Source organism: Athene noctua, chromosome 3 (genome assembly GCF_965140245.1).
Source record: "Athene noctua chromosome 3, bAthNoc1.hap1.1, whole genome shotgun sequence".
Lineage (NCBI taxonomy): Eukaryota > Metazoa > Chordata > Aves > Strigiformes > Strigidae > Athene > Athene noctua.
This window is the reverse complement of record NC_134039.1, coordinates 10,573,446-10,601,426: the sequence shown is the minus strand read 5'-3', so window position 1 is coordinate 10,601,426 and position 27,981 is coordinate 10,573,446. Positions and strand designations below refer to the sequence as shown.

At 38.2% G+C, this 27,981-nt stretch overlaps 1 protein-coding gene across 1 annotated transcript; it reads left to right on the top strand.

Annotated features, from left to right (window-relative positions):
* The first annotated feature begins 124 nt into the window (after nucleotides 1–124).
* On the top strand, nucleotides 125–27,981 carry TXNRD1 (thioredoxin reductase 1). The gene is made up of 14 exons (XM_074901252.1): nucleotides 125–230; nucleotides 2,399–2,521; nucleotides 6,019–6,091; nucleotides 6,206–6,325; nucleotides 7,115–7,257; nucleotides 7,386–7,501; nucleotides 9,307–9,532; nucleotides 12,263–12,355; nucleotides 14,092–14,168; nucleotides 15,815–15,971; nucleotides 18,829–18,936; nucleotides 20,756–20,851; nucleotides 23,015–23,149; nucleotides 26,348–27,981. Exons 2-14 carry the CDS (start codon nucleotides 2,429–2,431, stop codon nucleotides 26,408–26,410), a joined length of 1,500 nt encoding a protein of 499 aa, XP_074757353.1. The 5' UTR covers nucleotides 125–230; nucleotides 2,399–2,428; the 3' UTR covers nucleotides 26,411–27,981.

The window sequence follows — 27,981 nt, the reverse complement described above, 5'->3', positions numbered from 1 at the left end:
CGCTGATGAGGAAGCGATGGAGCCGCCAGGCCACTCCCCCAGCCCATTTTGCTTGAGGAGCGCAGCCTTCATAAAGGACGTCTCTCCAGACACTACATTATTTTATTCTTTATTTCACAGAGGGAGCACAGAAGCTGCAAGAAGGGCAGTGTGAAGTAACGGCAGAAACTTCACAGCCAGCTGTTTTTGTACAGGAGAGGCAAATAGCAGATCATGAGAAAACTTTAAAGGTAGGAGAGATACAATTTAAAGTCTGTATTTTAGTTTTGATGTTGAAAAATAATGAGAATGTAGGCTTTCTTTAAAAAATTGTATTTCTTGGGAGAAGGACGGAGGAGATCCTGCTCGTGGACAGGTTCTCCTGGTAAATGGGATGCGGAGCTTGTCAAGAACCTGGCCGCTTTGGAGCGGGGTTCTAGGAGGTGGTTACAGAGAATAAGGTTGTAATCTACTTTGTCTGATCTAAACTTTTAATATATCTTCATGAAAAATGAACCAAACAGTAGGGGATAAAAGCTGAAGTTTCTTAATCCATGTGAAGACATAAAACGTTTTTCTTAACAACAACAAAAAAAGTAGCATGATATAAGTAGTGATCTAAGCAATTTTCATGAGTAGGTATTGTGGTTTCTTTATATGCATCATAAAGATACCGTTCTTGGTAGTTGGGTGTGATGACTGTGTGGGAGTTAGTCTGCCCTTAAGCTTCACACCATCCTGTTGCTACTGAGCAAACAAGAAAGTGTCCTTCGGAGAAGAATGCCACTCTTTCTCTTATTTTATGTCCCTAAATACAAATACAGTGAAACTGTCTGTCATAACACAATATATGCTCCTTTTTCACTCTTGCTCTGATTGCGGTACAAAGTTTGAGCCTGGCCAATGGCCGTGTTAGAAAAACAGAAAAAAGGGGAACTGAGTGCAAAGTAGAATCAGTGATAGGGGTGTATATTGGGTTGTCAGAGCAGGAGGTGAAGAGGAAGGAACATGAGGTATTTTTGGACATTTTCACAACAGCCACAGGTGTTTTCTAGGGTTTTGTTTCTACTGTCAACATGCTACCCAGGTTTATGAAATACTATTAAAATGTAACTTTCTACAGGCAGATACACAGTCCGAAGTTCTGCTGACATTGCTGGGTAATTTGCTGGAGGGACAGGGTTTTTTTGTCAGTGATATGGCTGTGCTGGCAGCAGTCTCTAGGGGAGACACAGTTGTACTTACAGAGAGGGAATAATCTAACCTCAGAGGAAGGTGACAATAGAATGAGTTGAGTGCAGAGGATTGCTTAATACAAAAGAAAATTAAGATGAGAATAGAAGGGAAACTTCTGTTGTTTTTTTTTCTTCTTATTTGCCATGACTATTCCAGTAGTACTGAATCAGGTCCTGCCTAGTTAAGCAGATAGAAACACTTGAATAAAAGCGAGAAGATTTGTAAAGGGATTAAGTATGGGTTTAATGATTTACTTTTTTTGGTCTAAAAAGTTATGTCATTACTTTAGTTGAGCTGATTTATATCAGCTGAGGAATCTGATTTTTAGTTACTCCAGATCTTGTCCTGCACTTTGAGAGACATTGAGAATTTGCCAGCAACTCCTAAGGCTTGAAAGTCTGAACCCCTGATAAATCGGAGCTTTGCAAATTAAGTACAAAGGCTCATTTTAGAAAGAGTATATGAAGACAATACAGTGTTCTTTGTGGCAAACAGCTGTCAAAATCCATTTTGGGTCTCAAGAGTTGTTTTTCTGTGATAGTAGTCACCTGATGGAAAAAAAAAAGAATCTCGTGTGAAACTGTAGTGATCACACTTGATCCATTTGACACCAAAGTTAGTTACAATGCTAAACCAAAGCAATAATAAACACCAGCATATTACAAAAATGGAGGTTTTGGAACTAGTTTTCTTCATTCAGTTCTGTTCATTCAGTTGGTAAGGCTGATAATTGCAGATTATTACAATGTTGTATATGATCATTATATTTTCCTACTAATATATGCAGGAGGAGGGGAAAAAACACTAATTAGAAAAGTCCAGGCAGATGAAAAGAATAACATAAATTAATGGAATGTATGTGTCAGCAGATATGTATCTCATCCTGGAGTACACAGTATGAGGAGGCACTGGAGTTGTGTTGATTTGGAAGACTAAGCTCTGCAAAGAAACCCAAAGCTCCAACAAACAAGAAAATTCATAGTTCAGTATCTAATAGGTACTGAGCTATTCAAGAATGGATTCAGAAGATTAAATTTTTAAAAGCTAATTAAAAGCAGAGCTCTGAAAATTCAGATACACTTATGTTCCCTTATCATAATATTTGCTGCTGAAAATACTAATTTTTGAGCACTGTGGGTAATGTTTCAACGTTTCCTAATCCTTTTTTGTTTTCTCTGTTCAGGTGCATAAGGAAGACAAGCCTCAGAACCTGATGAAAATGAATGGACGTATGTCAATGCCACATCCCTACGACTATGATCTCATTGTCATTGGTGGGGGCTCAGGTGGTCTGGCAGCTGCCAAGGTATGAGAGAGAAAATACAGATTTATACTTTCCTTGTAAGTAGGTGGGTAACATCTTCAATGTCTTGTATCTGCGTTTAACACTGTAGGGGCATAACATTTCTGCCTGATCAGTGGGATTTCTTTTGAAGTTAGCCCCAGTTATACAATATTCTTTTCGTTATATTCTGAAGAAGAAAAACATTAAAATGTTATGTTATACTTTGTAGTAGAATGTAACTTGGTCCCCACTAATGGGAGATGATTCTGTTGGTAGGTATCTCAACAGTGTTTACTAGTGGCTGAATTCAAATACAACTTGTAATTGAAAAAGTTTTTAAACCTATTCAAAATTAACATCAGGAGGTTTCTAGTTTTATCTGAAAGTAATATCTGTTCAGACATAGCTGCGTATGTTGTTTTAATTCCTTCACAGTGGGGGAGATTTTGTGATTTGTGAGCTTATATAGTTGCTAAATGGAGATTTTGCCTATATTTAAGTGGAGTTAGGATCTCACCCTTCATTTCTAGGGTCTGGTACTTCCTGCCTGTAGCCAAATAATTTATGATTTTTGGCTAGGGTATTGCTTTTAGAAGCATATCCAGAATTAATTAAAAGAATCCACAGTGATGCAGAATATACCAGCTCTTAGAGTTGTCATTTTTCCAAATATTTGAAACTTTCTGAAATTTAGTATGTCAGTAAGTCTGCTTTACATCAGTAGTTAGGCACATTTTGCCTTTTCTTGCAGTAGTAAAATTAACTATTTAGAAGTGAATTGGGCATTCCTAGAAGTAAAAGTATTTTGTTGCTCAAGTCCTGGAGCTTAGTTATTTGTCTATTCAGGAGGCAAGGCATTTCTTTTGTTCTTGAGAAGTGAAGAAGGGTCACTGGGAAGCAAAAGGAAACCAGGAGAAAATATTTCAGCATAACATTGGATTCATACTAAACCTTGGTCCCTTAGAAGAGCTCTGTCTTAATGGAAGAGTGCAGTGCTGAGTGGTGGATTGTAATATGTTACATGTCCATAATCGATTTTGCTAGTTTACTGCCTTCCTGTCAATAGCAGCACTGTTGTCACGGCCTAGGATGGAGGATAAGATCTATAAAAATTCTGAGAACCCACAAAGAGAAGCAGACGCTGGTTCTTGGGGGATGGGGATGTTTTAGGACAGAAGAGAATAATAAGAGTAAAAGGGAGCTTGCAGTAATGCAAAACTAGTTTGCAGTAATAAAAAGCCATCTGTTGAAATTTCCATAAGGAGACTGCTCTGCTTTGTTGTATACATATGCTAGGTTATGAAGCTACAGCAGTGATGTTTATGGCATCATTTTTCAGCTGTTGGACAGAAAAGGTCTGTATCTAGGAAGATAAATTGCCTTATTTGTTCAACTCAGTGTATAAAGTATATTGCTTCTTAGTGTTCTCAAGTGATGTAGAGTAGAGCAGAAGATGGTAGATCAATAAAGTCAACATCACTATCAGTAGTAATGTGTGTATCTCAAATCAGTTTCGTGAAGTTGAAGTGAAACTGTTGTACATGCATAAACTTCTGACTTATACCTAGCCTATTCAATTTTTTTTTTAGTGAATTAACGAACAGTGCTTTAAAAAGCAAAAACAAAATGAAAAAAATCCAACTACACAGCTCTTATAGCAAGTTCTAGATACACTCAGGTTTACAGCAGTTTAACTAGGTCGATTAAATGTGTGCTTTTCACTGACACATGCAGCGTTGTGTGCACGTCTTCCTCTCTATATTGTGCTCAGAGCTTGTTATTTTGGAGACATGTCTCCACAGTGAGTGCAGATGCTGCCAAACTGACTCTGCAACCCAACTGCAGAGCCAGACCAAAGTGCCAGGCCACTACTGTCAGTTCACACAGAACATCTCCAGCCTTTAGCAACCTTGGTGTGTTCATGCAGCACTGCACTGAACCCTGTCAGGTTTGAAAGTCTTGAGGGCAGGTTTTGTTACTGTGGGCGTTATCACTCTGCAGAAGTGGTTATATCTGTGATCTCTACCTGAGGTGGCGATGCAATGTTGTGCTGTGTTGTGTGAGTGTAAGCTTGGGAAGCCATGCATTCTAATTAGCTAGCACTAGTAAAACTTTTGAGCTGTGTATAAGAGTTGTTATTATAAAGGTGCATTAGTCATGCATCTCAGTCCTTAAGCACCTTTCTGGGGAACTTTCTCAGAGGTGCTGCTAATGGATAGAAATTAGCTTCTTGGCCAACCTTTGTCAGAAGTAGAAATCCAGTACACCAATATTTTCCAAAGGTGTCTACAGTCTGTGTTGTTTGAAATATGATTTGTATTTTGCATGAAGATACATTTAAAATTGAAATTCTGATTGTCAGCTGTTTGGATTAACAAGTATTACTGGTAACATAATGCTGAAGGCTGTCCCGCTCCTGCCAAACCAAACCCAAGGCCTTAGGGTAATACCCTGTGCCTGTAGTTGTTATTGCTTGCATGTCTAAGAACTCATCATGTGATGCAGTACAGCTGTGGTTACTCCAAGCAGCAAAGTTATTTTGCTGCATTTCATGGGGGAGTCTGTTGTTACTGTTTCTCAGCTATGTAGTGCTTACTTAAGTATTTTTCTCTGGTACCAGTTACCACCGTTGATTTTTGCCTTTTGCTTAAAAAGCACAAAGGAAGCAGTGTATCAGTTCCAGTTCTCAGTATCATTTACAGACATTGATTGTAGATTTGCTAATGAGACTTCTCAGGGGAAATATCATGAAAGTGATATTCCAGGGAGGTGGTGGAGTCCCCATCCCTGGAGATGTTTAGGAGTCGGGTCGACATAGTGCTGAGGGATCTGGTGTAGTTGAGAACTGTCAGTGTTAGGTTAATGGTTGGACTAGATGATCTTCAGGGTCCTTTCCAACCTCGATGATTCTGTGGTTCTGTGAAATAAACCATCACTTTTCTAGTCTGGATGATATCTGCATATCCTGACAGTAAAGTCAGTTTGCCACAGCTTGACTAGCTTGAAGAGCAAGAGCTGATCCTAACAGCTGCAGATTGTATTTAAAATCAAGTGTTCCCTTCTCCTACAAGAAAACAGATTGGATAAGCACAGTTGTAATGTTTGGCCACATGACTGATTATGTCATCGTGTGATGTGTTTTCAAACAAATGCTTGAGAAACCATCTTTGAAGGGAAAACTGGATTAATGAAGAATTTGTTAAATATGTTAAAAGTAAATGACATGTTAGGAAATAGTGTGAACAAACTGACAGGATGAAGGTCTGACTCCCAGAGTCTTCTGCATATCAACTGGTGCTGTGCTGTTGTGTAGCAGGATGAATGCCTATTTTTTTCCTTTGATCTTTTTTTCCTACTGAGTGCACAGATTAATTCAGAAGATTAATGACTGTCTGGCTGTTCCCTTGCAAATCATTCATTATTACTAAATTAAAAGTCACAAAGCTTTTCAGCAATGCATCTGCTACAAATTTAACCTCTAATATTTAGATACGGGTCTTATTTAATTTGTTTTGCAGGAGGCTGCCAAATATGAAAAAAAAGTGATGGTGCTGGACTTTGTCACACCTACGCCACTGGGAAACTCATGGGGTAAATTTCTTTTCATTGCAAACCTGTTGTAAAGGAGCTTTATGCAGAGACTCTGCTTCTCCTTTGAGATCAGCCACGCTGATGCGAAAAACATACTCTGTTCCTTTCTCTCAGGTCTTGGAGGAACATGTGTAAATGTGGGCTGTATACCTAAAAAATTGATGCACCAGGCAGCTTTACTGGGACAAGCCTTGGAAGATTCACGCAGATTTGGATGGCAGTTTATGGAAGAAGGTGAACGAAGAGAACACTTTTTTGCAGTTTTGTTGTTTGTACTGAAAATCCAGAGGGTCTTTTCACAACCAAGTGCTCGTCACACTTAAGCATGTGCTGGCTTAAACAATGTGAGGCAACTTCAGAGAGGTTACACATAAACTTAAGCACTTTTCAAGTCTAAAGCCACAGGGCTTATTGCCTTGCAGCATTTGATCTGTTTATTAATAGCTTCTGATCATGTTAGCATTTGATAAGATTACTATGTGAATAAAAGCAATAAGGTACTACTCCATTTCTGAATGTAACACAACATCTAAGGGAATACTCCAGAATGTCCTGCTAGAAACTTCCTCATAATTGCAGGCAAGGATTCCCTTTCCCCCTGGCTCTGTCACTACTACATAAGAAGATAAATTTTACTTCTACTAGTTCTAATGTGCATGGTTATAGGATTGGGATTTATTTAGGGTGTAATCCTGGAGTGGGGAACATGCAGAGGCACCTCTCAGACATTCACAGTCTTCATTTGTTGAGCAATTTCACCCGCTCACAGCATGGGTCAATAGAAGACTACAGATAATGCAGTAAGTCTATATTTTCTATGTTTTGTTATCTTTTCCAGTGTGACCTCTCATGTTGTCTATGCCGATGTAATTCTTTGAATTTCAGTAGAGTTGCTCTGGAATAAAAAAGGAATAAGATAAAGGTGACTGGGTCATGAAAAAAATTGGTCTGAGAATACAAGGTTTGCTATGGAAAAGGAACTCACAGAGTGAAAGATGAACCTTTCTTTTTTGTTTCTAACAGTCAAACACAACTGGAAGACTATGACAGAATCTGTTCAGAATTACATTGGTTCACTGAACTGGGGATATCGGGTTGCACTGAGAGAGAAGAAAGTCACATATGAGAATGCATACGGAGAATTTGTTGGGCCACACACAGTTAAGGTACTCCTTAGCCATGTTTGCTGGGTCTTCCTTTAGTACTTTCTGAATAGAGATGCTTTTCAAATAGAATAATTTTTCCCGCAGTAGAACTGCCAAATACTCACGCTGGATTAATTATTTGTCCATAGGCAACAAATAGAAGAGGAGTTGAGAAGCTGTACACAGCTGAGAGATTTCTTATTGCCACTGGTGAACGACCACGCTACCTGGGTATACCTGGAGACAAGGAATACTGCATTAGCAGGTAAAAATAGGGAGGAATATGAAGCCATTCACTGTGTGTAAATGCTTCATCTGTAAGAGAAAGTGGTGAAGCCTGAGCAGGGCTGCTTGGTTGCTGGTTTTCTTTCCTTTGTAACTTTTTGTTAGGGGAAAGTAAGTGCAGGAGTATAGCTACAGATGAATTTTAAGGTGCTAAAACCACTGGTGTCTAGTAGACACCACAGGACTGTGGATGGCTGGCTAAGATCGTTCTGTTTCTGACTGATAACAGCAGTAACCAAGAAACCTGTAAATCATGTGTATGTCCATGATAAAATTAGTTCATCAGCTCTGCCCCAGTTACCAGTACACACACTTCTCTATTCATTATGGTCTTTCAGTTCACATACTGAACTTTTTTTGGTAATGAAGAGCACAGTCTGATTGAAAGAAACCTCCCTGCTCAAATATCAGGGAAATCAGGAGTTGCAAAGCACTTGATGTTGTGAAGCAGATGGAAGTGTCTCTGTCTTCATGCATTGGGGCAGTCTTGAAACTCAACCCAATTTTTTTCCAGCTACTCAGGGAAGTTAATTCAACTTTTGGGAAAACCAGTTTCACATGTCTGGTTAATTGGTAAGACCAAGCAATTCTAGCACAATTTTGACCAAAAAAAAGTGATATGCAGATGAAATGTGTTTTGATGTCAGAGTAAGTTTTAAGTTACTTAATGTAGAAACAGAGGTTGAAATTACAGGCTTGCAAACCTCTAGCCATGAAATAAATAACTGGCATAATCCCTGTGAAATCAAAATACCATGTTGTATGTTTCCTTTCTAATAAGTAGTACTGAAATTAAAGGTAACAGATAACATAGCCTGTAAAGTGGTACTTTAAAGTAACATTGAGGTGTAGGAGTCAGGAATGCCAGAGTTAAAGGCTATCACATTGAGGCTGGCTGTGTAATGTTCCCTGGGGGATAGGAACTATGATGGAGCCTTTAATTATGAAATCATATTTTATTTCACCACAACATTTGCAGAGAGCGTCTTGTTTAGCCTTTGCAGTTGTTGGCTGAGAAAGAGAGACTTATTTTAGATTAAAATCTTCAGAAAATTGCATTGCCAAACTGCCTAAGTCTCTGACAAGCAAGTGTGATGCCTCCATGAGTCCCTGCTTCCTTGAGAAGCCCTGGTTTTGTAGTCTCAGTCCAAAGTGTGGTAGAACTGATGTAGCTTGATGAAGGAGTTGAAAGAAATGGAAAGCAGGCAAATGAGCATGTTTTACATAATTTTGTACTTCTATCTCTGCCAGTTACTATGGTTTGCATTAATTTGTTTTATTGTCTGTGTATTTTTGGCAGTGTGTATAATGCTTTAGAAAAAGGATAAATCTTCAAAGAAGTGAACATGGTATTTTTATCTTAAAGCTGAACCCCCTCCTCTTTTAGCTCTCAGGAACTAAAATTTGCAGCAAAATATTTGAAGCAGGGTTCAGAGAAAAAAAAAAACACCTACCTTCTTTTTTACAATTTGCCATAAGTTTCTGTAAGAAAAAAAACCTCAAAATTTTTGTGGTGATTCAGAATTTTCATACTCTTTTTTTTGTGTGTACTCCTAATTAGAACTTTTTAATTTGTCATGTATGGCAGCTGAATAACAATCTTATATTCCTGCTGAATTTCAAAAAAATAAGTCATTGGGTTTTCTTAGTGAGCAGGAGGAGGAATAAAGTCTTATTCTTATAGAAGAAATTAGATAAATGCAAAGCACAATACATTCTTCTGGTTGTCTCTAACTTTCTTTTGTTTTTTCCCCTCTTTTTTTTTTTTTTTTTTTTTTTTACCAGTGATGATCTTTTCTCTCTGCCTTACTGTCCAGGGAAAACCCTGGTGGTTGGAGCTTCCTATGTTGCCTTGGAATGTGCAGGATTTCTTGCAGGTCTTGGATTGGATGTCACTGTAATGGTGAGATCCATCCTCTTAAGAGGATTTGACCAGGATATTGCAAACAAAATTGGCAAATATATGGAAGACCATGGAATCAACTTTATTAGGGAGTTTGTGCCGATCAAGGTAGGCTCAAAGTGGTATATGGCTACAATTGATTGTGATATACCTATCATAATGTTTTAAGATATAAATTATTTTAATGAATACAAAAGTTGAGTTTGCAACACAGGATCTGTTACAATATAGTATGGGGTAATTTTTGGTTTAAACTGAGTCCATGAATCTGATGTAATTGAAAGGTACAACTTGGTGTCAAAATTTTGTGAGATTCCGGAAGTCATTGTTTTTGTCACAATTAGATAGGTTAGTATATGTTGCATTGAAAACATTGTTACTCCTGCTCATCCTGGTCCTGCAGATTCAGCAGTTGTCCTGAAATCTGTGAAACTTCTTGCATAATTAAGAAGATATATAATTCTCATTCTCATAATTAAGAAGATAGATAATTTCCTGTAAGATCAGGGCCAGTGCATCACAAATAGTCATATTTTTCATTGCCAGTTCTCAAATTTGCAGCCAGCAAATAGTGCTTATGTACCTGGGACCAGTGGACTATCCAGAAAAGTAAACAGGCTTTAGAAGTATCCATCTAGATCCTTTACTTGGTAAAGTCCTTAAATACTTGCTCAGTTTTTGTTGAATTCAATAGGAGTGCTTGTGCAGCTAGTTACAAACACGTATAGGCAAATTCTGGTTAAAAAGCAAATTAGATAAGCTCTGGAGCTTTTCTGATGTAAAATTGCCTTATCAAAGACTTCAGAGGGTGCTAACAGTATTTTGCTTAATGTTTTTTTCACAGTAACTAGCGCTTAATTATTATGAAATGGGAAATAATGTATTAAGTGTTTTTCAATTTGGTGTTAATCCAGTGTGTTACCAAGTTTAACAGTTTGGGGGATTAAAGCATTAAATCGAGTGAAGACTGTTTTCACCCTTAGCAATATCAAGAGTAGTTTAAAAAATATTCTTGCCAGCTATCATGCTGTGGATCTGACCCTTTCTCCCAAAGTGTAAGAGATTTGCTGTGAGAAGTCAAAGTAGATGTTTCAAGGAACTTTGTTTTTATGTGTGTTTGCATTGCAGAAATCCCATGTTGTATGAAAAGCAGGGATGATTATCTAGCTTTTCAGATAGAGCTTTTTGTAGGCTCTAATGGGGGATGAGGAAGAAGGAAGCTGTTTTTACAAGATCTAAATGGCAAGTGGGCTCCTCCAGATGCATCTTACAAAGAGCAGTCCATCACCCTAGTCACAAAATGCACCTGTGTGTATTTTACTGTGCTGGTTCACTATATGTCTTTGTTTTCAATGGGAATAAAATACTTGGCCCTGTTTGTAGTTGAGAATATCCTTAAACTTAAGTTGCTGGATATGTTTTTAGCAGGGCTTCTCATCTCTTTCAAACATTGTTTTTGAAGTTATGTGTGTTGTGCTTATTAAAACCCTTCATTGGGATGTTTGAAGACAGAAGATGAATTGTTATAAATAATGCTGCTTTTGAACAGGAGCAGTTTAACACAGCAATCCTTTAAAGTGGGTAGGATGGCACAGAAAGTTTGGGCTTTTTAAATTTAAAAAATAAAGGACAGGGGAGAACAGAACTTTGTCAGAAACTTTGGGGGTTTTTTGTCTCTAGATACTGAATATGAAGTAGGAACTAGGGCAGTTGTTGAAGAGTACTTTTTCATCTGTAGAATGAACACTAAAATTTCTGAGAATTAAGTGTTTCACACATACGTGTCCCTTGTATGTACAGCCAGCCGCAGGAAGCAGCTGGGCACCTTGCTGTTTCATGGGAGGGTAAGGGAAGGATGGTAGCTGAGGATATCCAGTCCTTTCCTCACAGTACAGTGAGTATTGATGAGGACAAAAAATAACCCACCTGTGTAGCTTCAAATTCTATTTACTTGTTTAGTTGATTTATTTATCAGAGGAAAAAGGAGTGTTTGGAAAAAAAGCCAGTGTTTTCTGGTATATTATTGTTTTCTGGTATATGGCAGGGTGGGGTGTGGAATAGGGTGTATTTTGGATTTTGTTTTGGTTTAAATAAACCTTTTTTTATTATTCCAAACAAAGAACATCATTGCAAAAAGGTTCACCTTAACAGCTTTTTTTTTTACTCTGCTAGTATAGAGAGCTGCTGCATTACCTGAGAGAGCTAGCAGCTGGATCTGTAGCTTAAAACTAGAAATACTTATTTCAGCTGACTGGGGAACTCTGAAGTGTTTTTTTTCTTAAGCTGATGGTGTCTTTTCAGCCATTTAGAGCCAGCTGCTGCCCTCTCCTGCAAGGCCATGGCAGCTTTACTTGTCAGACTAATGTCACTGAAACAGGGCCAAGGCCTGTACTGCTAAGGCTGGGCTGTGACAGTGGTTTCCCACGGCTGGAAGGCACAGTGGTCCTCTGGGTGTGGTTGGAGACAGCGTCTGATGGTGTTTCCTGGTCTCTTTCAAGAGTTCCCTTCCTCCTCACTTCCTCTGTTCCCAGTTCATACCAACTGCTCATGTGGAGGGCTTCGACAAGAACTTAGCTGTCAATCAAATGAGGTCTTATTGTGTTGGTCATAAGAATAAATGCATGGAGATAAACCAAAATGTTTAAATATGCAAGTAGTAATCCCAAATCTAGAGAAAGGTGAATATATCTCTAGAATAAATGCTTAATTTTAGATCATGGTTAAACAATTATAAGGTATGTGGTGGGACAAAGATATATTTGCATATCTTTATTTGAAACAAAACCCTTTTTTCTTTTTTTGTGCCCCCCCCTTTTTTCTTCCCCTATGATGTTGTAGGTTGAGCAGATTGAGGAAGGAACTCCTGGAAGATTGAAAGTTACAGCCAAGTCCACAAAGGGAAACCAAATAATTGAAGGCGAATACAATACTGTGAGTCCTGTCTATATACATGAAGAACGTGAAATAGCCTCCCATTTAATGTTGAGATTTTGAGGGGTGTTTTTATCCATAGTTTAGTTTTCTAGAATTATTTTAATCATTACAATATGCTGATTGCACAGAATCGACAGGTAATTAATGTGACAAAAGTCCCAGAATCCATGGGCATGAGTCCCATGTGCCTTGCCAAATTGCTTGCACACTTCTGAAACCTGTTTCTTAGCTTAGGGATGTAGATGAACTTGGTTATGTGGAATCAGTGACAGAATTTTTCCCCAGTGGGATATTTGTCATAAACAGTAAGTGATGATTTATAATAGCTTTCATAGTAACTAAAGTGTGTTCTGGAGCTAGCACAAAACAATGGTTTGTGCAAAAGCTAAATAAACAAGTGTCATGTCTTCTCAAGACCTGTTGTCGATGCAGCATCTTCACAAAAATAATTAACACCCTGTGACAAGTCAGAGAACTTCATTACACACTTAATAAAATTGCAGTGTGCCAGTATGCCATTATATGTTTGATTGACTGTTTCCATCATCCCTCACACCACTCATTTTCTTAGGCCTTGATGCTGAAAGAAAAAAATAAGTTGTGAATAAAGTATTTGGAACTACAGAGGATGCATAAAGACAAGGATTTGCCAGCCCGGGATTTTAGACTGCAAATACTCTGTGCCAGTGACCTCATTTACCTGTATAGTGTGCATCAGTCATCCCATAGCAAGGACATGCTTCAGTACATCTGAGGGCTAATTTTATGAGAAAGTCTAACAATAACGACAGTGCTGTTGCACAGTACTGTAATACTGTTTTTCCTGGTCCATAGTAGTGAAAGCTTTTTAGCTAGAAAATCAGTGCCATCCTTTCAGGAAGGAAACTTCTGATTTCTTATTGCCACTACATCTTTTACTGAAATGCTGTCACTCCTCATAGAAGCTATGAGCTGCGTGCAGTGCATTTTAAGACTTTCAGCTCTGAAGATTGTCATGCTTGGCCTTCTAAAAGGCTTGAAGCAAATCTTGGATTCTGTTAGAACAGTTCTTAGTTGTCGTTATGAGAAGCATTGTGTAGTTACCTGGGCAGTTGTCCAAGACTGCAAAGCACATAGCACTTTTCCTTGTGATACTATAGGCTGGAACTTGTTTTGCTTGTTAGGGTAGCCAAGTTGATAGGATGGGTAAGAATTTGGCCTGGTCTGTCTGAACAGTTCTGAACAAATGTTCAAACAAATAATATTCTTTGGAAGTGAATTTGACTGACAGCCTATACAAGTTAATGATATTTTCTGACCAAAACAAAGATTAATTTGTGGTATTTTTATTTGCATAAGCATCTGAGGTTCCTTCCTACAGAGCCCTTTCTCTTTATGGAGCATTTTGGGGTCACCTGCTCTGGTAGAGATATGGTATAAAAATTTGGTATAAAATTGCAGGGAAATAAAGATTCTGACCCTACCCAATTTATATAGAATACTCTTGGGGTATTTTTCCAGGGAAAGTTATTTGGTTGTATTTAATCTTATAATTAAAACCTGGTATTGTTAGGTCATGGTGGTGGTGTGGCTTGTCTTGAACTCTATGAATGTACAATGGGTAACAAATGTATTCATGTTTATGTGATCAAGCCTTAGATACTAATCCTTAGTATATAGTGAAAATAATAGCCACATTCAAATGCACTTCTGAGGTTTTAAAAAAATCAGTAATGTGCACTGCTGTTTTGCAGGTGTTGCTAGCTATTGGACGAGATTCATGCACAAGAAAAATTGGTTTGGACAAAGTTGGAGTGCAGATAAATGAAAAGTAAGGACAGAAGTCTGTACACCAGTCACTGCTGAGCTTGTGTCATTTACTGTTGCAATGGTAATGGTGCGTAGACATTCAGATGCTCTGAGGATAAATTTGTTACCTGTTTGCATACACTTGAATGGACTATGTAGCAGATAGCTGCATTTTCTCCCATAGTACTGCCACATTTGCTTTTTTGTTATTGAAGTGTCAATTCCTATATGCTGGGAGTCAAAAGCATCTGTTTCACTCTGTCTAGGTTCACAGGTCAATCTCAGCTTCTTCCAGTGACAGGGCTTTCTAGGATCTGTCAGTTGTTCCTTGTACTCTCTTATTCCCATTTCTTTGTTTTTATCTCTGCCACCTCTTGGGCCAGAGATCTTGTTCATTCATACCAGCTTTTAGTGTGAGTGAGGCTGTTTACATTTTTAATGTAAATGGTACTATATATTTATTTTTAAATAACAAGGTCAAAATAGCATTCCTTAAACTCACAGTTGGAATTGGTGATGTGTGTTAGGTTTTGGAAGAGTTTATTTCTTGCTGTAGAGTAACTGTTGGGAACAATCAGTGTCCTGTAGAGAAGCATTTCATGTTCAGTGTAGTGAGGTCTTTGCACCAGGGAGTGGAGCTATCGGTAACATTTTCAATATTGGTAACTAAACCATCTTCTAGGTGTGGGGGGCCTAGATGACCTTCCCTTTGAAGAAAAGACAGGTCCATGAATTTGGTAGTCTATGCAGAAACAGTGCAGAGGGCAGCGTATATAGGAATGCAGTGACTGATGTTGCTGAAGGGAACTGTTGCAATGTTCTAAATAAGTGGAAATTTTGGTCCACTCAAAACTGGTAGAACCATGTTGTCTTGTAGAACAGTACACATCTTTCTGACATCAGGGCACCTATTACTAGCTTAATAGAATGAAATGTAAGATTATTAGCATACATTTTGTATTTGTTAACAAGAGCAAAATTGAGGAAGTTGGATGTTAATATGGGAATTACTGCTGGTCCCGCAAATAACTGTGTGACTGTTCCTGTGCCTCTCTGATTAGGTTTCCCTGTTACATGTGTTTCCTGCAGTGGTTACTGCACTATCTCATTTATTAATGAAGTAGGAAATATTAATAATTAAAAACATCCATTAGATCAGTACACTTTATAGCTAAAAAGCCTGCTGTCCCATAAGTAGGGTCTCTAACAGCTTGACCTGTCTCTCTCTAAGAAGCCTGAAGGGTAAGTTTATAAACTGCTTCAGCCACTGGACTGGAATTTCAGTAGTGGAGAAATTATTTTGTCTTACAGCTTGAGTGGGAGAATGTCTCTTCTTGTCATTCCTTAACGTTGCCAGTAAACAGCTCAGCTGGTAGTAGAAGGTGTTTGAGGAAAGGATTTATGCCTCACCAAAGAGTTGATTCAGGAGATGAATCTCAACTTCATGGTCTACCTCTTTATCTAACATGCAAATTCCTGTCGTTTTGGTCAAATTCGCACTGCTTTATATTCTTGCCCAAGATTGTAAGACTGTGTATATGACATCTTTCCCTCATACTTCAAATACTTGTTTTAAGCTGATGGGGCCTAATTCCTGCCAGGTTATTTACGCCTCCAGTCTTCACAGCAGAACACTTAGATCTTTTTTCTTGTTAATTCTAATTGCAGAACAGGAAAAATTCCTGTCAACGATGAGGAACAAACAAATGTTCCATATATTTATGCTGTTGGAGATATTCTGCAGGACAAGCTGGAACTCACACCAGTGGCAATCCAGGCAGGAAGATTGTTGGTTCAAAGGCTTTATGCTGGGGCAACCAGTAAGGTAAGGAACGCTGTCACTGCTCTACATCTGAGTGCAGAGTGCAAGTCTGCTGTTTATGGAAAATTCAGTAGGCTTTTAAGGATTAGCTTTGATGATAATTTTAATTTTCCCCCTGCAAAGATATTACTGCAGATATGTTCTGCTAATTATGTAGGATAAAATTACTACCTTATGGATTAAGCAGTAGTCTCTTTTTTCCTATTAAGACATTTTATTTTTCTCTCAGAGTATAATGATAATAAAATTAACTGAGATGATTTAACATGTTTTTAACTCTGCCACCTTCCCTGAAAGTCAGCAATCATTCCCATCCTATTAAATGCTTTAACTCTAATTCCTAGGCAGTTTACTAAACCTACCTATTGTCCCTAAATAGAGTATAATAGGCTTATAGGTGTTCGATACTCTTCATTTTCAATGTTATTTCCACTAATGTTTTCACTTCTCATCCGTATGTTTTCAATGTAGTACATAGTTCTGCTTAGAATTGAATATGGACACAAAGGAAGATCAAAAGTACCAATAAGTCAGCACATATTTATGTCTGAGAAGCTGAATTCATCGATTCAGTGTTTGTTTCATACTAGTGCAATTGTAGGTTTCAGTCAAGTTACACCAGTCTAAACAGGAGTAACATAAGTACTCATTTATACCTTATCTTTAAACCAGGAAAGGAGAGTGGCTTTAAAGAACTGTTATCCAAGCAGCAGTGATGTGGGTGCTTGTCTCACTTTCATAACTGTAGGACATGAGCATGAAAGTTTTTCCTTTGTAGAGCCTGCTGTATTCATATCAAGTTCAGCTGTCAGCCAGATTTAGAGCTGGAGTTCTTTATTTTAGGTTGGCAGGTACTTTGGTAACAGAATCCTGAATCAGTGTTGTGCATAATGTAATTACATTAGCCAGGCAAAGTTTCAGAAAACCATAGCGGAGCCAGAATTGTTTTCTTGCTGCAATACTATGGATATGTCTTAATTTACATTTTATGCCAGATAACTGTCTCTTAAGGTATGAAAACCCTTATGCTGCCAAAGAAAGCATCATCTCTTTCAGTGAATCCAGTAAATGAGTAACTGCTTAGATAGGAACCTGGCTTACATTGCTGTTTTAACAAATCTGATTGTGTGAAACGTAATGAAGTGTTATGGACAGGTGGGGAAGGAACAGTAAGAAGCATCTTAGTTGATTCCCAGTCACAAAGGAAATCAATTAGAGTTTAAATCCATAGAAGTTAAAATTGCTAGAAATTAAATAGAGCTGACCAGCCTGCTAGTCTGCTGTGGCAGAATGACTAATTTGGTGGATATGGGAAGAGCAGTGGAGGTTGTTTACCTTGACTCTGCCACTGTCTCCCATAACATTCTCATAGACAAACTAATGAAGTACAGGCTAGAGGGCGGTGAGGCGGATTGAAAACCGGCTGTGGGCAGCATTACAAAAACCAGCTGAAGGCCAGTCACTAGCGGTGTGCCACAGGGCTGGATGTTTGGTCCAGTACTATTTAACATCTTCATTAATGATCTGGATGATGAGACAGAGTGAGCACTTGGCAAGTCTGAGGATGATACAAAACTGGGAGGAAGCCACTGTTGCGCCCAGTGTTTGTGCTGTCACTGAGAGGGACCTTGTCAGGCTGGAGAAATGGGCTGACAGGAATCTCATGGAGTTCAACAAGGAGAATTGCAGAGTCCTGTGCCTGGGGAGGTGTAACCCTGTGTACCAGCCCAGGCTGGGGACCCACCAGCTGGAAAGCTGCTGTGCAGGGAAAGCCTCAGGGGGCCTGGAAAACAAGTCGACCATGCAGCAGCAATGTACCCTCATGACAAGGAAGGCCAGTGACATCCTGGGCTGCATCCTGCAGATGCATCCTGACAGAGCGTTGCCAACAGATGGAGGGAAGTGACCTTTTCCCCTCCACTTGGCTCTGGTGAGACAGATTTGAATTTTGTGTCCAGTTCTGGGGTCCCCAGTACAAGAAGGGCAGGGCAAGTCCAGCAAAGGGCCATGACTATAGATAAGGGACTGGAGCATCTGACACATGAGAAGAGGCTGAGACATCTGGGGAATTTTTATACCCTACAGAAGAGATGGCTTGGGGGGGCTCTTATATCAATGTGTATTTATACCGGATGGTACAGAGTAAAGAAGATGGAGTGAGCCTCTTTTCAGTAGTATAAAGTGCAAGGACAAGAACCAATGGATTCAAACTAAAATACAGGAAAATTCTGTTTAAACATAAGAAAAAGCTTTACAGTGAGGGTGGTCAGGCCCAGAGGTTGCCCAGAGAGGGGACCTCTAGAACACTCTAAAGGTCTAGTGGAGTTAGGGGTCAGCATTTGCCTCTCATGGTATGTGATTGAGCACACAGTATCAGCTCTGGTTCTAGCTGTCCCCCCAAATGGCAGTAGTTCATGTCTTTCTGGTTCTATGGCACCACCTGGGCCACAGTTAATAAAAAAGATGATGTTTTTTGGATGGTGGTGGTGTCTTTGCAGCATGCCCACTAAAAATAGCATGCTTTGTAGAAGCAGTTGAGCAGTCTGCTTTTTATCTCCAGTTTGCCCTGTGATCTGGTACACTTTTAAAACAGGGCACTGAATTTCCTCTTCCTTTTAATCTATGCATATTAATGTCAGCGTGGCTTTAAACTGTCTTTCGGTTCTTGCTCTAGTTAACACCTCTGAGAGGGACAAAACTAAAACTGTATCTTAATTTAAAAGAATTACCAAAAAAAATTAGCTTTTAGAATTATGAAGAATCCAACTCTTCTTCCTGTCTTTCAGAGTGCTGAATTTTTACTGTGTGCTGATTTTATTACTGATGTTTATTGTTTTGTTTTGTTTTGAATGCCACACAGTGTGACTATGTGAATGTTCCAACTACTGTATTCACGCCTTTGGAGTATGGAGCCTGTGGGTATTCTGAAGAGACTGCAGTGGAGAAGTTTGGGGAGGAAAACATTGAGGTAAATGCCTTAGTTTCATCTGGATTTTAAGTTCCCAATTTGTAATTTAAAATAATGTTAAGAGTCAATTAAAACAGCATTCTGTGCTCTGATGTAAGGGCAGGAGGTGATTAGGTCCATTTTTGTTGTCTTTGGTGGTTCCTAGACACGTTATAAAAACAGTACTCAGTTCCAATTGCTGTAGTTGCAAACGTGTTCTATTTTTGGCAAACAGAGCTTGAATATTGAATATTTGGTTTAAAAAAAGAGGGGGAGTGTGGTTCTTTGTGTCTGCAAATACTTTAGGATAAATTAAAGCTGGATATGTGCTGGAAGCAATACATTGGTTTTAATGTCAAAGTGGAGCTTTTTATAGTTAGTGTGGCAAATTCCTTGCCATGGTGATTTTTACTTTATACAGCCAAATGTTATACTCATTTTTCCTGTTTATTTTGACTATGCAAGGAGGTATGTGCTTAATTTTACTCACGTGAGTAATCTCTTTTCATTCACTCAGATTGCTGGTCAAGAGTGAAATTAAACATATGTAAGCACTTAATGCCTGAGGCTGTTCTTACAAAATACTGTACTGGCCACATTACAGAAAGCATGGGGGAGGGAGTCTGACAATAAACGTCCTGTGAAGATCACCTGAGTAACATTATTTGGGGAACTAAGCAGATAAATGGTGGTTCATGAAGTTGAGAACTTCTCTCCCTCTTAACTTTGTCAATTGCATTTTTTTAGTTGGACTGTTCAGAAAAAAAGAAAATATGACTCAAAATGGCAGTGTGTCAAGTACTTTTAACCTGACTACAGGGCAAAGACTTAAATTCTTTTCTGCCCACAAAGTTTGCATATGTACAGTCAAATTTTTGGCTGTTACATGTGAAAGACTGGACCTTTCTTTGTGGCAAATGCACTTCTGATTTTCAAAGCCATTTTTTTAAATGTGCATCCAGAAGCATTTGTGTTCTGGCTAAGTCCCCGTTTAGCTTATTCTGACCTCTTTATTATGTCACCGTATTGGCTTTTGCTTTTGCAAGATTCAGTAAGATTATTCAGACCTGTCAAATTTCAGTTTCAGATAGTGATGCTGATGAATGCTTTGTTAACCCCATTAATGTGGAAAAACATTGAGCTGTCTTTCCTGGTTTGCGAAAGAACATACTTCTACTGGAGTTGTGATCAATTACAAATTTATTTCAAATAGTAATCAGTCTGAGATTAGTTCATACTGGGAGCTGTCAGGAATTCTGGGTAGAACTCTGCCTCAAAACACCCCATCGTGTTCTGAGATACATGCTATACAGGTGGGGTAGCAGCCTTATCTGCCAACAGGAATCTGTACAGTGATGCTGGTTGGGACAAATAGGAATATGTATTATTTTTTTAATGTATGTTCCATTTTGCAGTGATACATAATCTCATTTCTCCTAAACCTAGGTTCTGAGGGTATTTCTTCCCTTTTTCTGCTCTGAGAAATATTTTGGCCTCTATTCTAGGTAGACCCATAAACAATCCAGCCTTCTGTGAGGGAAGCTTTTAATTGTCTAGTTTAATGAGAGCATGGTGAACTGCATCCTGGAAGTGTAACATACTTACAGCTGCTTTTTTTTTTTTTTTTTTTTTTTTAATTACTGGATGACACTAGTGCTTGTTTTTTAAAGGCTTCCTTCTTGGGCATTCATCAAGGGGAAAGAGTCTCACCCTGATTTCAAATATTCCAAATGTTACGTGCATGGCTTATTATTTAAGATAATATGGCAGGTTTTGGAAGATCGTGCTCTCTGATAGGAAATTACACAACTATTTTTTCTAACCCGTGTTGCATTTGCAGGTGTACCATAGCCATTTCTGGCCACTAGAATGGGCTGTGCCATCCAGAGACAATAACAAATGCTATGCGAAGATAATTTGCAATATTCAAGATAATGTAAGTGCATCTTTCCTTCCGGGGAAAACAGCAGCAAATTAAAATTAATTTAAATTTTTCTACATTTTGAAATGTAATAAATATTTATAGTGATACAATATTTTGTTTATACAAAAATGACCCTTAGTAAAATAGAAAATTCTGATGTTGTATTGGTATATGGTACTTCTCCCATATATGTAAAGTAAGAAGCAGAGATCTCTAAGACTGCTTGTTAACTTTGAAAAGTGAGTGAATCAGTGCGTGTAAAAATGTAAAAATGGTTAAAAGTTTTATCAGTTTATCTTGTTCTCCTCTCCCCAAACTGGAACGTTCTTTTCCGGGAGATTCTTCTCTCTGAAATTGAGGTCACTCAGAAACCATCACGGCTTGTAACCTCTGCAAATCCACATGTGTCTATAAAACTCTTGAGCTCGTTCTAACAGGATTAATGTGTCTTGCCTGCACAAATCTCATTTAGGGTGATAATGCCAGGATTATCCTTGGACTAGGGTAAAATTTCCTGGCAATAGAAATATACAGTACCTGCTGAAGCACAAGCAAAGTCACTAATTGGTTAAAAAGATTGGTATGCCCCTCTCTGAATGATCATCGTCTATTTAATAAAAATTTAATTTATTTTAATAATATAAACCATTATGAAGAATATATGTTGTTAAAATGTATTCCTGTTAAGATAGCAGCATAGAGTTATCAGTCCTAAAAAAATTTTGTTCTATTCTACCTTTTTTATCATTAGCTACAGTTTTATCTTCCTGCAGTCTTTCTAAGCATCACATCACCGTTTTGTAAAATCTGGTTTTGTCCACCTCGTCTTTCTAGAGGAGTTTCCACTAGTGTGGAAGGTATTTTAGAACCCATGGTTATGTTCCTACTCCAAAGTTACTTAAGAAAATTAAAAAGCTTAATGGTGATTTAAAGTGTTTCATTAATTTGTTTCCATTTCTTGGCCTGAAAATTTGGAACATGTTTAAACATCTAGAGCTAGAGTTGAAAGTTACTCTGGATGAAAAATAGTTCAGTAACTATTTAAAACTGTAGTTAATCTTGATTTCATTACTATGGTTATATTTTTACATATGTCCATATTTTTAAAGGAAAATAAGGGTAATTCCATTCTAGTTATTACCTAATTATAGCTTTTCTTATTTAAATAAATCCCGTGGTCAATCTCAGTCCTTGGGTTTACTGAAATAAAAACCTTTCGGTGTACTGCGTATCCACACTCCCTTATATGTGATATTTAGCAGGAGGAGCAGATAACTTTCGATACCCAACCAGGCTACTTTTGTGCTCAGCAAAATCTGATTAATGCAGCCCTGAAAGCCACTAAAGCCCACAGCAGTTGGCATTTTCTAAAGGAGAATTGCTCTTCTTAGAGAAACAAGCTTTTCTTTAAGAGAAGCAGGTCAAGTCAGTACAACTTGTTCTGCTGAATTTGCTAAGGATATATGTGCAGTTAGATGTATTTTGTGATTGAACAGTAGTACAGATAGGAGAAGCGTGAACTAATAGTATCTTCCTTGTAACTGGATGTCTTTCAGTTTGTTTTGCCAGTCTCTAGGTATATTATCTCCCAGTAACAGTGAACACCTTCAACTAGACTAGTTGTCAGTTTAGTTACAATACGCTTCTTGCCACATCTGGGTAGCCAGAACTTTTAAGCTTGGGGCCCTTTCCTGTAAGCAACTATCAAACTAGAAGTTCTTCAATAAATACACACCATGTAACCACCTAGCATAGGCTCTGGTGCTGCAAACCTCTATGCATCTTTACTTACGCAAGCTTACCTCAACAAAATTTAAACGCGTGTTTGCAATTTGGACAGACATAGTAATCGAGCATAGACCACAGTGTGCATTAAATTTGTATTCTGTTGATGTAAACAGAGGACTCTTGTGCAAAACTTTATAAGGAAGGTGATTCTTGAGTTCTTAGTTGAATCTTTTCCTTTTCAGAGAGAGAACAAAATTATACCGACTATATTATACTGACGAGCATCTGTTGGTGCTAATGATAGTTCACATTTGTGTGGTTACATTGATTAGTGGTATGTTTTGTGAGCTGATTAAATTATATACTCTGAGAAAGAAAACCTTACGTGTTTTCTAAAGAGAACTGAATGCATGACTGTGCTTGCATTTGATTATCTTTGGTATTTAGGAGAGAGTCATTGGTTTCCATGTCCTTGGTCCAAATGCTGGAGAAGTCACCCAAGGGTTTGCGGCTGCTATTAAATGTGGGATGACAAAAGAACAGCTGGACAGCACCATAGGAATTCATCCTGTCTGTGCAGAGGTTTGTATATGATGTCACCATCGCTTTTGCAGCATTCTGAGGCAAGGTGTTGGAAATCTGAACAGCAGAACTCTATTAAAGAGGTCTGAATTTGGGAGAAGGTAGTGGGGAGGGAAGGATGGGAAGTGATCTCTTTTTAATATTCAGAAATCTAACATTTAGGTTTCTAAATCCAATCTAATTCTAACATCTGGGATGTTTATTTTTTTTTAGTGTGTTCATTTGTGAAATGTTTATGGTCTCTCCTAATCCAGTGCTCTTTCTGCTGGGAAGTATAGAATTTTCCTCCCACTCAAAGATCTATTTATGAAGTCTTCAAATACTATTTCTGCTAAAGTGGTTGTCAAAGCTAATTTTTTTAGTTATGTGTACTCAAAAAAGACTTATAAACTGGTGCCATGGAAAGGGACCAGCTACGTGACAATTCTTCTATTCTCCCCTTTTAAAGATCTCTCCTTTTACTCTGCAGGCCTTCGCTTTTGAAGCGAAATACATGAGGCCACACAAACATTTCTTCTGGTGTTTGTCTTGCTGTTCCTTGTTAATGAAGAGCTTAATTTTCTCTAGCAGGTGGGGGACAGCTCCTCCCAGGGATAAATCAGATTTTAGTAGCATTAGGACCAGTTTATATTAGCTGAGGATCCCTGCAAACTGCTTGTGACCTTTGTAGGTCTTTTTAGAGAATATCTGTTTTTACCTGCCTCTGTTAGCTACAAGAGTGCACTAGGATGCTGGTCTGCAGAAGTGAAGTCTGCTTCTCTTGTTTTGTGTTTCTAAAGTGATACTGTATAAGCTATATAATATGAACTCCATTAATGGAATGGACTGCTAGCAATCTGAGTCATCTTCAAAGCATCCGCAATACAGATTCTGTTTTTTTCCGTAGTATCACCTAATGGTGTCCTTAGAAGCCCCTGAAGAGGGGTAGCAGATCCTTATCTTACCAGGGGCCCTGTGGAGGGGGAACTCTGAGGGAGGCATTCAAACCTGTGAACTCAAGTGGGTTATTAGCATATGCAGTGTGAAGAGAGGATGATAGTCATAATTTATTCTGGACATCTGAGCTGCTAAAATTGAAACTGAATAGAATGATGATTAGACATAATTTAGGGAGGTAATTTCAGATAATCATATTTGTTTGAGCGGGGGAGGAGGAAATTGGCTCAGGAGAAATACACTATTTAAAAGCTCCAGGGAACAGTGATCATTTTTAGTGCCAGTCTTCAAAAGGTTTTTTTATGCCTGTTACTTAATTTAATCTCTTAAACAGTAAACAAAACCCAAAGTGCAAGATGGTACTCTGATTAAAAAAATGCTTAAAAATTGTTTGGATTTTGTGAGGGATGTGCATATCTGGATGAATAGAATGAGGGATAATAATGATCTTATTTTTGTCTTACCTCCATGTAAAAGCTGGGGAAAATGAAGTCTGATCTAAGCAGGAAAGGGGCAGTGTCACAGGGTCAAATGCTGACATCTTCACTGGCATTAGTACTAATTCATTGCTCAGTCTCCCATGAAACATGGTATTAGTCAACTTGAAGATGACCGTAAGACTAAGGGTCTCATTTCTCAATGCTTACAAATTTGAGCCAGATTTCACTTCTCTTATTTGAGCAGCATTTTATTCTGCAGAAACCATAAGTTCTGAACGGAGTTTCTTTCAAAGCAAAGCACAAATAACTGCAAGCACAGAGTTGGTAGGACCTCAGCCTTACAGAGAGTTACCTCTCAGCCTAGACTGTGCTGCGTCGCTTGAAATACAGGCGTGTGTAATTGAGCATCTGTGATGAAGAGAAAGTGTCTTCTGAAAGCTGGGATGATTCCTTGAGTTAGCAAATGGTGGCTTTCCAGCCACTGGACCTAAGGTTTTGTCTTCACTTGAATAACTGACAAATTCTGTCAAAAAAACCTCATGTTTCCAATAATCATCAAATGGCTCCCACCTGGCTTACTGGAACTGTGTGTTCCCTGCAGCCGTTGGAACTGGCTAGCACACACAGAACTTGCAGTCAGGCCAAGAAGAAAGCGGATAAATTTTGCACTTTTTAATCTTTGTCTTTCAAAGTGAAATAATAATAAATGAAGATTCCCTATATGCTGTCTGTCTGTGGATCAGACCTGAAGAGCTAGAAACCCCATCTCAAGCCATGTGCTATAGTTTAAACATATTGCTGTTCTTCCACTATGTATATTGGACATGCATTTGTCTTCCTGATTTGTGCATAATGCTTTACATGCTTATAAAAAGTGGAAGAGGTATATCATTTATTGATGTTGCTCTCTGAAGAGCTGCTAGCAGCCTTAATGCAGCAAAGCTTCTACTTAGAGAACTGTAGGGCTTTCAGATCCCCATTATCTTTAGATACTTCAGTGCTATTTGCATAACTGAAATGTGTATGTACTTTATTCTGTGCTAAGTTTATTCTTCCTGAGAGATGGCTTTGATGATAGCTAATTATTGCAACTTTGAACCATTCAGATAAAAAGTGGGTTTGATTTCCTTTTTTCCTTTCTATATTATATCTATGCAAAACTATGCAATTATTTGCATAGTAAAGTTCTAATATTAAACAAGTTTTTGTAGAAATTTTCTTCTTGAATTTTGATACCTTTTAATTTTACAATAATTATTCTTGAATATATTGTTTTCTTTAATGTAACTTGAAAGCAGTAAAGATTGGACTTTTTCAAACTGGATTTATTAGCTATGTTCCAGAGGATGCAGATCCCAGGCATAGTACCTAGTTCCACATTTCTATATTATCTAGAAAAGTACAGAGGCAAAATTTATGTTCTCTCCAAATGCAGTAGCCTTGGGATAACTTCACTTTCTCAACAAAGAAGTTATCTTTGAGCCATAAAGACACTTACTCATTAGGTTTACAGACTGGAGTTTATTATTGCTGAGCTCATTTCCACTGTAAAAACTTAGGAGCATTAAGACAAAAGGTGGTATAAAGCCATGCAACTTCCTTAATTCTTTATTTTTTACTGTAAAAGGAAGGTAAATGAAGACAACAAAGGGTATTTGTATGCGTGTGTGCTATTTAGTGGCAAGGATTCTAAATATATGTTTCTCATTATTATTTTATTACTTTAAGAAATGGCTGTGGTTTTGAGCATTATGCTGGTTTTGACCTTCTTGAAGAGAAGATTCATTCTAGCCATACTAAAAGTTGTTTTTCTTTCTCTTAGATATTCACCACTCTGTCTGTGACTAAGCGTTCTGGTGAAAGCACCCTTCAGCCTGGATGCTGAGGTTAAAGACCCCCATTCTTGTTATTGCCAGAGACTGACTTTCATCGCAGTGGCTGACTTGTGCAATTCAGAAGAAAGGTTTTGGGATGAGTCATCCTCGGTCATCTGCAGAAACATCCAATCCATCTGTGGATCTTAAGGGAGTGTTCCCTCATTCGAAGGAGAAGAGCACTGTGGGAGTTGGTCACTTGCAGTGATTGACTGGCAATTAGCAACGCAATGGGACTATTGACTATCGAGCTGTTGGTTAGCAGGGCATTGAACAAATGCTTTCATGATGTCATAGCCTGAAGCCTGCATTGTCTGGTGGGCAGTGATGGAAGAACTGCTAGCTCAGCTGGACAACAACTGTTTTGTTTTGGATTTATTCCTCTCTAGTTTCCTACCTGAACAAAGAACTTCCAAACTCAAAATAACCACAAGTTCAGATAATTGTTTAGTGCCCCTGTGTACTAGGTTATACCACAGCAATTGCAAGGTCTCCTCAGGAGCCGGTGTTTTACCAGCTCACATGCCTGTGGAGGGGAAATTGTATCTACATGCTTGATCATGAGAAAGAAAATACCCTTGGAAAAAAGTTTAGTACCATCTAGAATAACTTATTTCCTGGCTTCCAAACTGACATCATTGTGACATTTTATTTTAGAGAAACTTGTTTGTGAAAACATTCTCCTTGGTGAGAAAGGAAAGTACTTTTTATTAAGGCCTTGTTATACAGGAAGGGGGGTGGGGGGTGTCCCCCGATAGTAACAACTGTACATGTAACACAGGTGTGATCTTCTTAGCTTTATCTTGCAGCTTATGTGATTATAATTAATCCAATTTGGAATTGACAGAATTCCAGTGTGGAGTGAATTATACTTCTTAGAGGTCTGTGCAACTTTAATAAATTTGAATAAATTCTTCCTTTCCAGGTGAGCTGTTGTATGCTGCACCGTTTCAGGTCTAAATTGGCCACTTTGAACACAGCAGTATTGAGACTTGCCCTCAGATTAGTGAACCTGTAGAATGAAAAAACCTGACCAAACAACACCCCCCTCAAAACAAACAAGCAAACAAAACCCCCACCCAACCTCCAAAAACCAATAGTGAAAAATCTTCTGTGTAGATATGGCCTAAAAGCTGTATTTAGTTCCATGTGTGCTTTGTTTTATATTTAATTAAGGAAACAATACTTTTAAAACAGAAGTTTCCATGGAAAATAACAAATTCTTGAATATTCCTCCTGTGTGGATAAACTACATACATATTTATCAAGAAATGGTAAAAATGCCTCTTTGTAATGGAAATGAATGTGCTTTTTGATCTGGTTTTTCATTTCCCTCTGTTTTTGCAGAAAGGTTTGGATTACTTCTGTTCAGTGGTTCTCAGGAGTTTTAATAGTGCGGTGTGAACAGGGGGTAAATTCTCCAGCCCTCTGGGCAGAATGCCTTATGCCTAAATTTCTACTTGGTAACAAATTCATGTATTTCTACTGAGATTTCTAGAATAGTGGTGTAAGTTATTTTTATAAATTCATACATAACTGAAGGATTTTTAAACGTGGTTTGTATGGTATCAAGAACGGTCTG